This window comes from Macrotis lagotis, chromosome 1 (genome assembly GCF_037893015.1).
Source record: "Macrotis lagotis isolate mMagLag1 chromosome 1, bilby.v1.9.chrom.fasta, whole genome shotgun sequence".
NCBI classification, from domain to species: Eukaryota; Metazoa; Chordata; class Mammalia; order Peramelemorphia; family Peramelidae; genus Macrotis; species Macrotis lagotis.
In genome coordinates, this window is record NC_133658.1 from 863,028,678 (window position 1) to 863,043,793 (window position 15,116).

The 15,116-nt window shown below is 38.1% G+C and overlaps 1 protein-coding gene and 1 long non-coding RNA gene across 9 annotated transcripts in view; one reads left to right on the top strand and one right to left on the bottom strand.

The window, feature by feature from the left end:
• Positions 1-15,116, top strand: part of EYA3 (EYA transcriptional coactivator and phosphatase 3) — a 121,260-nt gene that overhangs the window by 30,729 nt on the left and 75,415 nt on the right. For 3 of the 8 annotated variants that reach the window (XM_074217959.1, XM_074217953.1, XM_074217955.1), the window contains exon 2: positions 15,012-15,110. Coding sequence is in view for 7 of the 8 variants with exons in the window: in XM_074217953.1 (XP_074074054.1) it covers positions 15,078-15,110 (33 nt within the window). In the remaining variant the exon portion in view is untranslated. Of the gene's footprint in view, positions 1-494; positions 15,111-15,116 lie in introns of those variants that run through there. The other 5 variants (XM_074217952.1, XM_074217951.1, XM_074217958.1 and 2 more) reach the window with 5 other exon arrangements.
• Positions 6,072-15,116, bottom strand: part of LOC141508900 (uncharacterized) — a 34,798-nt gene continuing 25,753 nt past the window's right edge. Inside the window, exons 2-3 of the long non-coding RNA XR_012474543.1 lie at positions 6,174-6,317; positions 6,072-6,097 (exon numbers count right to left, since the gene is read on the bottom strand). This is a non-coding gene — a long non-coding RNA (uncharacterized LOC141508900). The remainder of the gene's footprint in view (positions 6,098-6,173; positions 6,318-15,116) is intronic.

Below are 15,116 nucleotides of genomic sequence, written 5' to 3' on the forward strand. Positions count from 1 at the left end.
AACTGTTTTATCCATTTGATCTAAGCTGGTTTTTAGCATGCTATTTTCTTCAGCATTTTTTTCTTGATTTACTTGACTAAGCTGCTGACTTCATTTTCATGTTTTTCCTGTATCTCTCTCATTTCTTTTCCTAGTTTTTTCTTCTATCTCCTTCATTTGATTTTAAAAGTCTTTTTTGAGTTCTGTCATAGCCAGAGCCCAATTTCTGTTTTTCTTGGAGTCTTTAGATTCAGGAGCTTGTGCTTCCTCATCTTCAGACTAAGTGTTTTGATCCTTCTTGGGTTCACAGGCAATATTTCTCAATGGTGTGCCTCTTTTCTCTGCTTGCTCATTTTCCCAGCCTTAGCCTGTTTTGGGGGTGTTTCCTAAGCTTTTGGGACAGTCCCACAAGGATCTCAGTGTGTGAGGCTCTGTCCTCCCTCCTGGTCTGTGAATGACCATATGTGCTCCCCTGTGCCACGGGCTGAGGTGGGGGGGTCCTACTATTCTATGGGGGGGGGAGGCTCTAGGCTGTGATCAGGATCTGAATGTGGTCAGAACCCTAGGGTCCTTTTCCAGGGGCAGAGCTCAGCCATTTCTCTCTCTTCACTCTCCTCCCTAGGTTCAATGGGCTCATGTCCTCACGGCTCCTGCTTACCAGCTCTACCTGCTTCTGTTTTCTGAATCTGGACTGCTTTAGCCACCAGTACCCTGGGACTGCCTCCAGGAGGCTGAAGTTCTATCGCTCTGGCAGGCCACCCTTCTGGGGGGCCACCCCTCCAACCCCAAGGAGAACAGCCTTTCTCCTCAGGGCAGTTTTGTCTCTCCATTTTTTAAAAATATGAATACCATTAGTGATATTCCTCACAGTCTAGTAGCCCTTTCATAAAAGCAAATGAGTTCAGTGTGCCTTGACTAGTTCTTGGTGAAGCCATTCTGTGTCTTTTTGAATACTTTTTTTCTAGATATTTGCTAGATAATCATTCTTTTAATAATATTGTTTAGAATTTATTGAATTTAGATCAAACTCCAAGCTTTAAAGTTTGCGGATTCCATTGTTACTCCTTTTTTTAAAAAATTGGAGCATTTGCTCTTCTCCAGTCTTGTAGGACCTCTTCTGTTCTCCATGACCTTTCAGAGCTCATTGAGTAGCATAGCCATCACATCTTCCAGTTGTTTCAATACCAGAGGATGTAGTTCATCTGAACCTGGTGACTTAACTGGAAAGTATGCTGAATTTGGAGCCAGAAGCTATGGATTTGAATTTTGGATATACCACTCTCACACACACACACACACACACACACAGACACGGGGTGGGGGGGGTCCTAGACTGCAATTAGGATCTGAATGTGGTCAAAACCCCAGCCTCCTGTTCCAGGGACAGAGGACAGAGCTGGGCAGTCTTTCTCTGCTCTCTCCCTAAGCTCTTCACTCATGCCCTGGGGGCTCCTGCTTACTGGTTTCTGCTTCGTGTTCTTGGATCTGGGCTGCTGTAGCCAAGATGCTCACTGTGTGCCTTGAAGGCTGGCAGAGGTCCCCGCTGTTCCCCCAAGTTGTGCCTGGTGCTCCCCCAGGGTATAGGTCAGGACCCCCCCCCCCCCCAGCTGTGAGCCAAGGCTCCCAGTGCCCCAGGGCTGCCTCCCAGAGGCTTAAGTTCTTTTGCTCTGGAGGCTGCCCCTCTGGGAGCAGAGCTTTTCTGCTCTTTTCCAGGTTACTTTGAGCAGGAGAACTGCCTCACTGGGGCCTTCTGTGGGTTCTGTTTCTCGAAAATTTAGTTAGAGTCCTTAGTTTACAAGTTTATAAGTTTTATGAGAGAGCGCCTAAGAGATGATCCTCTCTTGTTGCCATCTTGGCTTCATCAAAATAAATTTATTCTTAAAAAAGAGAAAATAAAATAGGAGTATTACTGATTGTAAATGGCCCTCTCAAGGAGTTTGACCACAAAAAAAGAAGAGGTATAGGATTATAACTAGTGGGCAGGGATTGATTAAGTGAGGTTTTTTTTTTTTTAAGGATGAGAGAGACATAGATGTGTGTGTGTGTAGGCATTATGCAAGCAACCAGTGGATTAGAAGAAGTTGAAGATTAGTGAGTCATGATAGAAGAAGAATTCTGGTGAAGTAGAAGGGATGGATTGGGATTACTTTGGTTTGAGAAGAAGTTTCTTTTAGTAATGGGAAATGCCATGTCTTCATATTAGTTAGGGATGAAGTTTAATATATGAGGTAAATACATGATAATAAGGATGGAACTCCTCCTAGACCTGAGGAGTCAGGAAATGCCTCTTGAAAGAAGTGGTCAAAGTGGTCGCTTAACCATGCCTTGAAGAGTAATTAAAAATTCCAGCTGCTTAGGTGAATAGATACAGAATCCCAAGAAACAAGAATTGCCTTATCCTTAGTAATATTTTGAACCTATAGTCTTTTATTTTTATTTATTTATTTAGGTTTTTTGCAATGCAAATGGGGTTAAAGTGGCTTGCCCAAGGCCACACAGCTAGGTGTCTGAGGCCGGATTTGAACTCAGGTACTGCTGACTCTAGGACTGGTGCTGCGCCACCTAGCTGTCTGGAACCTATAGTCTTAATCCATGGTTTAAAGAAATAATATTTTAATCATTAATTTCATTATAATTAATTTCCATTCTCCCATGTATATTATTTTGTTCATTTAAAGACATTTTTTTCTGAGAAGGAAGTCCCTAGGTTTCATCATGCACCCAGAAATTGTAAAGAACCCCTAGTGTGATCTGACCTTATTTTTTATTTTTTATTTTTTTTAGGTTTTTGCAAGGCAATGGGGTTAAGTGGCTTGCCCAAGGCTACACAGCTAGGTAATTATCAAGTGTCTGAGATCGGGTTTGAAACCAGGTACTCCTGACTACAGGGCCGGTGTTTTATCCACTGCGCCACCTAGCTGCCCCAATCTGACCTTATTTAAGTCATCTTCCCAACTCAAAATTCCTATTTTTTTCAATGTAATATGTGTAACATTCAAATTGTATTTTATTTCAAATAAAATATTTGCTTGTTTATCTTCATAAGACCTTTTAAAGTTAATAGTAGAGTAAATGGGGTATCCAGGAAAATGTTTTTACTTTGTGACTTTAAGAAGGAAAAAAACAAATGAATGGTTGAATCTTTCCCATCTCAGTCATTTTACAGCTAACAACAAAATGGTTTTCATGGCTATGTGTCAGCAAGACCTTCTTTCTATTCTCACTCTCCTCTCTTAGTACATTTCAGCACTTAACGGTTAAGTAGAATTCCTGGCCTATTGGGTTAACTGGAACACACAGCTGACAGCATAGTATCTGGAAGGCACTGGATTTTTATTCCTTCTACCCTACTTTCACCCTTGATACTATTTGTAGCTGCAGAACTTTATTATTTTAGTGGAATGAAGTACTCAACTGACTGAAGAAGAAGAAAATCAAGATTGGCAAAAGTAGCAAAAACTTAATAGAAGAGACTTTCAGGAATGGAAGAGTTGATACAACATCATTCTTTCAGGTCTTATGTTGACTCTATGGACACAAAACCTTTAGCAGCTGTCTTATTTGATCCTCATAGCAATCCTGTGAAGTAAACAGTACAAGTATTATCTCTCCCATTTTACAGATGAGAGTACTGGGCCTAAAAGGGGCTGTGACTTGCTCACAAAATCACGTAGATAAGTAGCATCAAGTGACGACTTGAACCCAGGGCTTCTGAGTCCTGGACCTGTCAGAGTCAGAAAAATATAAATACTTTTAGAAAAGGAACAGGAGGGGTGGCTAGGTGGCGCAGTGGATAAAGCACCGGCCGGGGAGTCAGGAATACCTGGGTTCAAATCCGGTCTCAGACACTTAATAATTACCTAGCTGTGTGGCCTTGGGCAAGCCACTTAACCTCATTTGCCTTGCAAAAAACAACAAAAAAAAAAACAAAAGAAAGAGTGAGAGAGAGAGAAAGAAAAGAAAAGGAACAGGAAAGCCTGCCCATGTGAGTTTGGTGGGGCCCTACCTAGTACTCAATGTACATCAGTGCTTTTTGGAGGAAGAGAAGAAGAATCCTGGACAGATGTCCCTCACTGACCCCCAGTGGCTCAGAGGAGGTGGGCATGTGATGGGGGACCTTAATGCAACCCATTTTTCTACTGTGCACTAGATGTCTGACACATAGTTTTCCTTCACATTCAGCAACAAGCCTGTTTATATCACAGATGTTTTCTTTTTACCATGTATTGTGATACTAAGTTAATAAACAAATCTCTAGAACATCTGCCAGAATTTTAGCTGTCTCCTGCTATGTGAGGCACCCTAGAACTATGAAAGGCATTTGGCTGTCCCAGAAAATCACATGGGGCAAAAGTTAGAATCAGCATGGATATTTTTATATCTGAAGTTCAAGGTAAAAGAAAAGCATGTCAAAGAATAGAAATTATTCAGAGAAATAATATTTGCTGACCACTTATTAGCTGGGTGTCCTTGCTCTGAAGTCTGTTTTCTTTATTTACAAAAATAGACAAAATAATGCTCACAGTACTTGGATTTAAATTTTGAGCTGGAAGGAATCTTACTGGCCGGTTCTAACCAATTTTTGTTTTAAGGAAACTGAACTACTTTCTGCCCCTCTTCTGTTCTTCCTTGTTTCTTTGCTTTTATTAAGTGTACAGTCATCCCATTCCCTTGCTTTCCAATGGGATCTGGGGGCAGCTAGGTGGCGCAGTGGATAGAGCACCAGCCCTGGAGTCAGGAGTACCTGAGTTCAATGAAGTCCGCCCTCAGACACATATTGGTTGCCTAGCTATGTGGCCTTGGGCAAGCCACTTAATCCCATTGCCTTGCAAAAAAAAAATCTCCAATGGGATCTGTGTATTTTCCAGTTTTGTATAGCATTTTGTCTGATTTTATTTGCACTTCTCACCTTCTACTTTGTGTCTTGTTTTATTTGTATAATATGGGGCAGCTAGATGGCTCAGTGGAGAGTGCTGACCCTAGAATTAGGAGGACAGGAGTTCAAATCCAGCTTCTGACACTAGCTGTGTAACCTTGGGCAAGTTACTTAATCCTGATTGCCCTGCATCCAGGGTCATCTCCAGATATCCTGATACATATCTGGCCACTGGACCCATATGGCTTTAAAGGAGAAAGTGAGGCTGGTGACTTAGTACAGGACCAACTCCCTCACTCAAATCCAGTTCATGGGCTTGTCATGACATTATCTCTCTTGATGTCATAACAAGAATGAACGACAATTACAGCTCCTGTCTCCCTAAGTTTCTGCCAGCTTCTTGGGGGCTGAGGCTCGACTTGTTAGACCCCACTGGAGATTTGTGTTTGTTGTATGGGATCATAGTTTTACAACTAGGAAGGACCTTCATTTAAATCAGATTTTTACTTGTCATATTTTTTTAGGTTTTTTTTGCAAGGCAAATGGGGTTAAGTGGCTTGCCCAAGGCCACACAGCTAGGTAATTATTAAGTATCTGAGACCGGATTTGAACCCAGGTACTCCTGACTCCAAGGCTGGTGCTCTATCCACTGCGCCACCTAGCCGCCCCGAGTTAGTAATTTCTAAGGGCCCTTCCAGGTCCCCTGTTTTATGGTTATAAGCAGCATCTATTGATTAGTCCCTGCCTACTTCATATTCTTTTCTTGATCACTACTCCTCCTTTTTTCATCCATCCATTTTGTTTCTTTCAAATGAACACAATATTCTCCTTTTATTCATTCTAGAGTATCTTCTGGAACCATCTTTTTTCCCCTCCTATCCAGTAAGTCTTTACACTATCAGCTTTCCTAACTTTCAGGCTCATGGGAACTTTTGCCAATTAAGTGAATTAGATTCAGACACACACTTCCATTTAACTTCTGCAAATCAGTTGTCTTTCTTCTAGTTGCCCTTTGCTTTTGATCCACCTGTAAGTAAAGATGGCTGAAAAAGAATAGACTAATAGCAAATATGAGAAATACAGGTACTCTTTATAGACTGGAAGAGTAAATAAATACCAAGGGGATCAGAACAATCTGGATTTCTGTTCCTTTGACCATTAGGAGTGTTCATCCAAGTTTTTCAGAGCTTTTGTAGCACCATGTCAGGCAGGATTGCTGGATTATTGGGTGCCCTTTCTTTCCTACAACATGGAATTTGGCTTAAGGCAAAAGTAAAAGGATGAAGATTCTTACCCATGGGAGATGTGGCAAGCTTACCTTCCAATCAGTGGATGCCTTGAAGATGTCATAGGGTTCTTCATGGATAGGAAGAATTTCCTTGGATGCCCCTTTTGTTTTCTGAACCCTCTGATCTGGTGGTTGAGACAGTTGTAAAAGCTCTGATTTTTTTTCCCCTACAGCCTGGAAAAGTTTTGTCATAATATTATGTTAGCTTCTATTATTTCTACTCAGTTTTATTTAGAAATTCAATATAATAATTTTCCATCAACTACTGACAACCCTAGGAGATAAATACCTAAAACAAATAAACAATCAAATTTTGTAAAGGATTGTTGCTTGCCTCTTTGAGGCCTTGTGGTTAATTCACATTCTTCTATCTCAGGGGTGGGGAACCTTTTTTCTGCCAAGGGTCAGATATTTATGACATTATTCGTGGGCTATATTTGATCAATCATTTAATAATGATTGCTAGATTTATTGAATTTTGAGCCTCACTAACACCCTCCCCAGGTCCCCTCAGTTGCCTTGGCAACACCACACCACAAATTGGAGGTTCCCCTGCCCAGTTCTAACTCCTGATAGGCAAGAATATTTGTGAATTCTGAGTGAGGTGATAAAGTGAAATCCTTTTCTTTATATTGCAAAGCCAGGTATTCTGAAACAAAGATGAGGGAGAAGGTGGGAGATGGAGGGGCTCTAGATTCTTATTTATGATAACATAGGTGCTGTGGTATATAGGAAAGAGTCCTGGGGTTTGAATCAAAGAATCTGGGTTCAAAACCTGCTTTTGCCATTCACTACCTGAGTGATCTTGTACAAATTACTTAACTTTTATGAATCTGTTTCCTTATCAGTGAAAAAATAAGGGTGGTAGATAAGGGAACCCAAGTAGCTTTCCAAACCTCAGTCTTATCTCCTGGTCTTCAAAGGAGATGAGGCACTTATTTCAGAGGTGAGCTGAAGAGTTGCTATTACTGGTGCTCCTTAGCTGAAGAATTCTGGTTTTAGAGATGGCCCTTCTATGCTTTACCCTCCTTTTGGGGTCAGAAAAGATAGAATTTAGAGGATAGAGGGAAATGGCAATGCTTATTAGCATGGTACCTTGCACATAAAGGAGCACTTGATAAATACGTCTTGGCTTGGATAGGCGCAGAAACTTGTAAGAACCTAGAACTTTGGTTATGCTGATAGGTTTCCCTCCTCCTTCCCTTATAGTAAAAGGAAGATTTAGAATTACAACTGAGCCAGAACTTGTAGAGATGTGTGTCTGTAGAGTAGCTTCTTGCCTCTGGTTTTTCCTGGGACATAAAAATAGTTACATTGTGAACTCTGGGGCCAAAAAGTCCACTGTTTTCTATAGATAACAAAAGATGTCCTTCACAAAAGTCCTCAGCATCAATAGCATCACCAGAAGCATGAGCAAACTGGAAGGGTCACTAAAGAGCATTCTGTTCTTTTAAGTGCATCATTTGACTAACTGATCACAAAATCTCTGTTTTGGAGCAACCTAAAAGACCTTTACTAGTCCATATATGAAGTAGGAATCCTCTCAGAAAGATTCAGAGAGTCATCCCCAAACTATGTGTAATAGTAATAGATGAGCTTTTGGCTACATTTTGGGTATTTTTTTTTTTTTTTTTTTTTTTTTAGGTTTTTGCATGGGTTAAGTGGCTTGTCCAAGGCTACACAGCTAGGTAATTATTGTCTGAGGCTGGATTTGAACTCAGGTACTCCTGACTCCAGGGCCTGTGCTCTATCCACTGCGCCACCTAGCTGCCCCTGGCTATGTTTTCAATATAAAATTTCCCCTAATTAAAAGGGAGAAGAGGGCATGTATCAATATATATACTCATTTTATCTAGAAATAGGATTAAAATATGATTTGCACATATTTCAGGCCATTCCCTTTGATTATTTTTGTGACTAGTCCTGTGATTTCTTTGGTTTAGAGGATAGCTGAGGCATTTTCTATTCCAGTTCATATTTACACCCTCCTTCTGCAATTTAGGAAACAAATTGCCTGCCCCAGTTGGCAAGGACACTGAGATGTTAAGGGACTTGTGTCACACAACTATTATGTGTCAGAATAGGAACCAAGTGCAGGCTTTTCTGACTGGAGATCAACTTTGTAATTACATCACTTTCCTCTCATGCCCTTTGGAATTTAGAAAAATATCTATAGGTATTCTTAACCTGAGATCCATAATTTGAAAACTATTTTCATATAATCTGTTTATTTTTATTTTGTGCATAAAATTCATTCACCAGACTTGACACCAAAAAATTATGAACTCTAAGGTAAGGAAGCATGAATACCAATAAAATTAATAAATGAGAATGAAAATGGGAACTTTTAGGTCTGTGCATTCAGTGTTCTGTATAATTTTAATTTAGAGAGCTGAAAAGAACCTTAGAAAGCATTCAGTCCCCTTTCCTTTTTTAAACAGATGAGTAACCAGACCCAGAACAATAAGTAGATTTGTCTAATGTAGTTAATGGAAAAACTGGGACTTTAAAATTTAGGTTTCATGACTGAGTCCAGTCACCACCTTTTCTGCTTCAAAATTTAACAACCATATTCTGTTTTCACTGCAGAAATGCAAGTTTTGTTGGTCATTTGGCATCAAGGAGAGAATTACTATCTTGGGTCTGTGTAGAATACATTCTTCTAGTAGCAGAGGATTGAGATATCTTCCAGATTAGGGATTTTTAAATTATTTTTAAGTTTGGCAAAATCAGCAATTGTGTTTTCCTATTTTTGAGAATTATAATTTTTATGCAAAGCATATTTTAAATGAGTTGAGGTATAGAATTAATATTTTTATTTTGATAATAGATACTTGGTTTAAAAAAATTCTCTTTATATCCCTACCAACTTAAACTGCTGAACCCAAAGAGCGAGAGGGAGACCAAAATTTGATAGGTTTGGAGATCTTTAATTTCCTGGGGAATGCCTGGGGGTGAAGAGTACCCAAATCAGACAGTACCTGAGTATTCAGGGGATAGGGTTTTTACAGTGTTCGGGGGGGGGGTACTGAGAGCAAGCAGGATGCAGAAGCAAAGACAGCAGTTAGATATATTTTCTTGTCATACTACTACAAACATATGGCTCAGTATAGATGGGGGGGACTAGACAGAGTGGGAAAGGGTCAGGGTCTTTGTGTTATGTCTGAACATGTTTCCTGAGATGGAGGGAGTCACAGATTTACTGGCTTCCCACAGTGTTGAGGGAGTGAAATTTACTCTCTTATGGCTCCAGTTGCATCTGGTGAAGGGGAGGCAGTCCTGGGAGGAAGCAGGAATTTTACAAATACAGCAAGATAATGAGGCTAACAAGGGTGCCTTGTGAATCTTAGACAAATTTATGGTATATCTGTGACCCCCAGAGGCAAGCATTTGGGTCCTGTTGGATTATTTTCAGACCCAAAGGCACCTAGCCAGAGTTATATTTCTGAGGAGTTTCTCAGGGCCCAGAAAGGTGTCAAGGACCCCTTTCATATAGGGATTATACAAATATTGATATTGTACTTCAGTATCATACCTAATGTGATTTGGATTTGTTGTTTAGTTTTTGTCTAACTCTCTTTCCTTGTGGACCATAGCAAGCCAATTACTGTCTCTTGGGTTTTCTTGGAAAGGTACTGTAACAGTTTGCCATTTGCTTCTTCTAGGAGATTGAGGCAACAAAGATTAAGAGATTTGGTCATTTAGCTAGGGAAAGAATATGTGGCCAGATTTGAACTCTAGTCTTCCAGATTCCAGACCCAGCTCTCTCTATATTGAGTCACCTAGCTGCTTCCAGCTGTATTTGCAGGTAGTAGAAAAAATTCAAGGTGAGATAAGACAGTCTATTACCCTCGAAGATTTTAGTCTAATTGAAAAGAGAGAGAGGTTAAAACAGTTCATTGTTGAGAGGTGATTGGTACTACTTGTCACAAAGGATTGTTTATGGGAAGCATTTTTAAAATCTGTATTCTAAAATTAAGACTGCTGTTATTATTCCTTTTTAAACTGTTGCCTTTTCAATAAATTTAGTAAATTTCTTTTGTTAGTCAAAGTTTTTGCTGCCAGGGAGTGATGAGAATTTTTTTTATTTTTGTTTCCTACGAACTTGAAATTACCTAAGGGTGTGTGTGTGTGTGTGTGTGTACGTGTGTGTGTGTGTGTGTGTGTGTACGTGTGTACGTGTGTACATACACGTGTGGATTTGTGCACACTTGTGCTATTGAGTCACTGTGTACCAATAGGATTAAAATGACTGAGCAAATTAGAAAATTGGACTGGTGATTTCTAAGTTCTCTTCCAACTCTAAAAATTCATGTGCCTATATAGAACTCTTGTAAATTGTGTTCTTTTGTAAAAATGTAAATTTTTTTTCCCTACTAAATGCTTGAAATATTTCTTGGATCATTTTGATACAGAAAACAGACCAGTCCACAAAACTTATTTTTTTTCCTTTAAAAAGAATTTACTTGCATCCCCATCAGATTTGCCTTAGAGTACTATGAGGTTGATGTTGATTATTTTTGAAAATAAAGGAAACACAAAATTTTGAAATAGTGAAATTGAAGTAAATTTTTTTTTTGAGGAAAACCTAAGGACTGCATTTTATAAAATGGTAACTATTGCTAATTTTAAATGGTTTTCAAGAAATTTTAGGCTTATCTTACAAGCTTTGTCAGATGTTTAAAAAAATTCTGAGATCCTTAGTATTATTTATCTACTAATAGCTAGAGAAACACATAAATTTGAAAATGGATGAGTGCTGAAAAGCTACCATTGCATGTAATTGGAAGAATAAAATAAAATTTCAATTACCAATCAGTAGAGGTCTCTGTTGGTGTGGTCAGCACTAAGTTTTGAGTAAGACAATGAAAAATTTTGTAGCATGAAACTTTTTGTGACTTTATATGCCACACAACTCTGGAAAATACATGAGAAGCACCCAGTTTAAGGCTTTCTGTGAATCTAGGAGGCTACCCTCTTATGCTTAGGGATGTGAGGTATATGTGTGTATATATGCATATGGGTGGTAAGTACATCTTTAAAATAGAACCTGAACATCAGAAAAAACTAAATTATTCTGTATTACTGAGAATTGCTGGATGTACTGCCAAAGAAATTGGAATATCCTTATGCAAATTCCTCTTTATAGAGCCTTTTCTCTGAATGAGGGGAATAATGATAATGATATTTAATTTACGTGTAGTTTTTTTTTTCCAATGATAACCTAGCTAGCTAAATAGTTTCATTGAAAATAGCTTAGTGGGGCAGCTAGGTGGTGAAATGTATAGAATACTGGGCCTGGAGTCAGGAGGACCAGAGTTCAAATCCAGCCTCAGACACTTAATATTTATTTAACTGTGTCACCATGGAGAAGTTACTTAACCCATTGCCTACAGAAAGAAAGAAAGAAAGAAAGAAAGAAAGAAAGAAAGAAAGAAAGAAAGAAAGAAAATAGATTAGTAATTAGCCAATTCCTGAACAAAAAAATATTCTCTTCTCTTTTCCTTGTACCATATTTCTCCTTGACAAGATTCAGGAAAATTCTGATGGTTTCTTGGAATGTGTTAGTCAAATCTGTTGAACTGTATATATATATATATATGAAAGAGAAAATGAGGTAGTTGTCTAGTTGGAATTGAATTTTTACTAAATTTTTCTTAAATTTTGTTTTTCCACCTATTAAGAATTTGTAAAATTCAAATTATGTTATATAAAAATGCAAACAGAAGATAATTATATCTGAGATGTTTTTGTTTTTGTTTTTGCAAGGCAGTGGGGTTAAGTGATTTGCCCAAGGTCACACAGCTAGGTAATTATTAAGTGTCTGAGGTCGAATTTGAACTCAGGTCCTCCTGGCTCCAGGACCTTTGCTCTTTCCACTGTGCCACCTAGCTTGCCCCTGGAGGTATTTTTTTAATGAAGAAATTGAGTAGAGGAATTTTATTTAAAATAGGTGAATTTTCTGTTGCTGTTAAGTTGTTTTTCAGTCACATCCAACTCTTTGTGACTCCACCTCAGGTTTTCTTGGCAAAACTACTGAAGTGGTTTGCCATTTTCTCCATTTTACAGATGAGGAAATGAGGCAAACAGCTGAAGTACCTTGCCCAGGGTAACACAGCTAGAAATTGACTGAGGCTAAAAGAAGTGTCATTCTGACTCCAGACCTTGTTCCACCTGGCCATCCACTAGACCTTCTAACTGCTCCTGGGTGTGAGTTAGATAATCTTATTTTTCAATTGTTAATACTGTTTGTTGGGAAGAGGATGTGAAGTTCCAATTTGCTGCACTCTGAATTGTGATTGATACACTGAAGAATTGGAAATATATGAATCAATGGTAGGCAGAGAAACTAAAAAAATCCATAACCAGTTATTACTTAAAGTGACAGAAGATTAATGTAGAAAGAACATGTTTTCCAAATGTCATCTTGTTAGTATACAACAGGACATTTTTGTGTTTCCTTCTTCTTGGCTTTTAAAAACCTGCTTTCTGTTTAACTTAAAGCTGTTGAATTTGATCTGGTATTTTAGAAAAACGTATCGAGTAGAGAATGATGGCAAAATGTATTGATTACAACTGAGGTTAAAACTTAACCCTTCAAGATACCCTATCAGAGCCTAGAAATATGTATGTTAAGATTTAGATAGTAGTACTGTACTTTCCATCATTACCAATAAACACATGTTCTGCTCATATAAGGAATTTTTTTTGCTGATCAGTGGGATATGATGCATCACATAATTCTTTTCAGAAACTCCCACAAGACCACTATTTTGCATAAACTATATCCCATCTTTAAGAGTTTCTTTTAATTTGTTTTAAATTGATCGGAATTATCAGTTGTCATTTTAGTTACCAATGGCAGTGTTCAAACTTGATTTATGTAAGTTTCAGTTTTTCCTTAAGCATAAAATTTTACCTAACCTACATTGAAATGCTAGGATGAAAGTAATAGGTGGTGTTTTCCCTGAAAGAAAAAGTGAGCATGAGTATTCATGTCTCCCATTTTTTCTTTCCCTATTTTGAGGGAATTAAAATTAGATTTTTCTGCAACTCAAGGTAAAGAACTTATTTCCAGAGTAATAGGAAATAGCCTAGCAGATCTTTGAAATTATATTTCCATGTTATGCCAAATTTACCCAAGTTTGTTGCTTGAAATAGATGAAAATATTAAATTAAAACTATTTAGTCTTGGTTGTTTAAGGTAAAACTATGTTTAGGTGAGAGCAGGCCATCAGTTCATTTGACAGAAAGCAGTTAATCTAGATGAGAAGATTTCTCTAGTAGTTTTGTCACCTAGAATAATTTTAGAGAGAGTTTGAAGATGTATTTGTTTAGATACTAGACAGTTTTTCCCATATGATAAAGCTCTTACTAAAGGCTTTGTTACTTAAGACAAATTTTAGTAGTCATCAATAGTAGACTCTAAACTATAGATTAGTTTCATCTGTGTATGGAGTGAAAGCTGAATCCAAGTGTATTTGCATTCTGCTGTGACCTGCTTGCACCTCTTGAGGAGTGCTGAATCAAGGGGGTACATTGGGATCACCATGCTCACAAACAGAACTGCCTGACCTTAGTCTTTGTGCATCAAGGAACATCATCTACCTCTAAGACTGAAAATTCAATTCGACTGAACTTTTTTTCCTGTGGGAGTCTTTAATTTGAGATAGGAAATGAATAACAGTAATGATGATGATACTACTGATAACTAAAATGAGCAGTTTAAGGTTTGTGATGTGCTATACATGTTTACCTCATTTGCTTTTCTCAGCACCCCTGTGAGGATATGCTTTTATTACCCCATTTTAAAGATAGGGAAACTGAGCTAAGAGTTTTTAAGTCTTTGGGTAAGGCTGGATTAGAACTCAGAGCTTCCTGATTCCAAATTTAGCACTCTTACCTACTGTATCATCTATCTACTTTGATAAAATACTTTGGAGTTGGAAAATACTGCATGTGCTCATATCTGTCATTCTCCCCGAGTGCTTTCTTTACAGTATTGAATGATTTAACAGTAAAAGTCACATGAAACCTGTGAATGTTACCTTGGGTCTTAATAATGTCTTGTTCCAGTATATCTCAGAAGTCTCTGTTCTTTCCTTAGTATAAGATTGGTTTTGCCAGAGGAAGTTAGGAAGTTTATAAATTTTAATGAAAGGTTAGCAAATAGAACTAACAAATTATTCTCCTAAACAATGTCTTTAGTGCTATGGTTGTTTTTTATGCCTTCTCTTTTTTTTGACATATTGACACCAGATAGGATACTTCTTGTAAGAATTTTTTACTGCTCTAACCCATATTTTCTTTTTTCTTTTAATTTGAAATTTAAAAATACACATTATTTCTTTTTAATTATCCAGATGTGGCTATTTAGTTGTGGAAACATTTAATTGATACTCTAGGCTGTCCTATTTAGTGATTTTTTTTTTGGTGTAACAGTTATATAAATGTTCTACATTAAAACAGGTTAGATATTATCGCTGCTTATTGGCATGGTAGGCCAGTTTTATCATTTATGATGTAACTGTTAATCCTAAAGAAATTTGTTTTAGTTCTCTGCACATGGCTGTTACTGTAAGATGTTCGATGTATTAAGCTCCAGAGTAAGCATGTTTTAAGTGCAATAGAAATGGATGCACGTGTTGGCTTTTGTAAGGCATGAAAAACAATCCTGTATTCCTCCCTGCCTTGAGACTTGGTGTAGCTTTTCTATTTTGAAAAGCCACGTGCAAGTTTGATAGTTGAAGATTGTAACTCATGTAGACAGGTGGGGAGAGCAATATAGAAAAAAAATTTCTACATGATGGCCTTGATGATAAGCACCTTCCAAGTACATAAAGCTATGCACCCCCCCCTTTTTTACAGACTGTGTAGACTGCTGAGAAGACTTGTAAGCCAGTCACGCAAACATATTCCAGAAAGGTGGTACTCATGGAAGAAGAACAGGATTTACCAGAGCAGCCAGTAAGT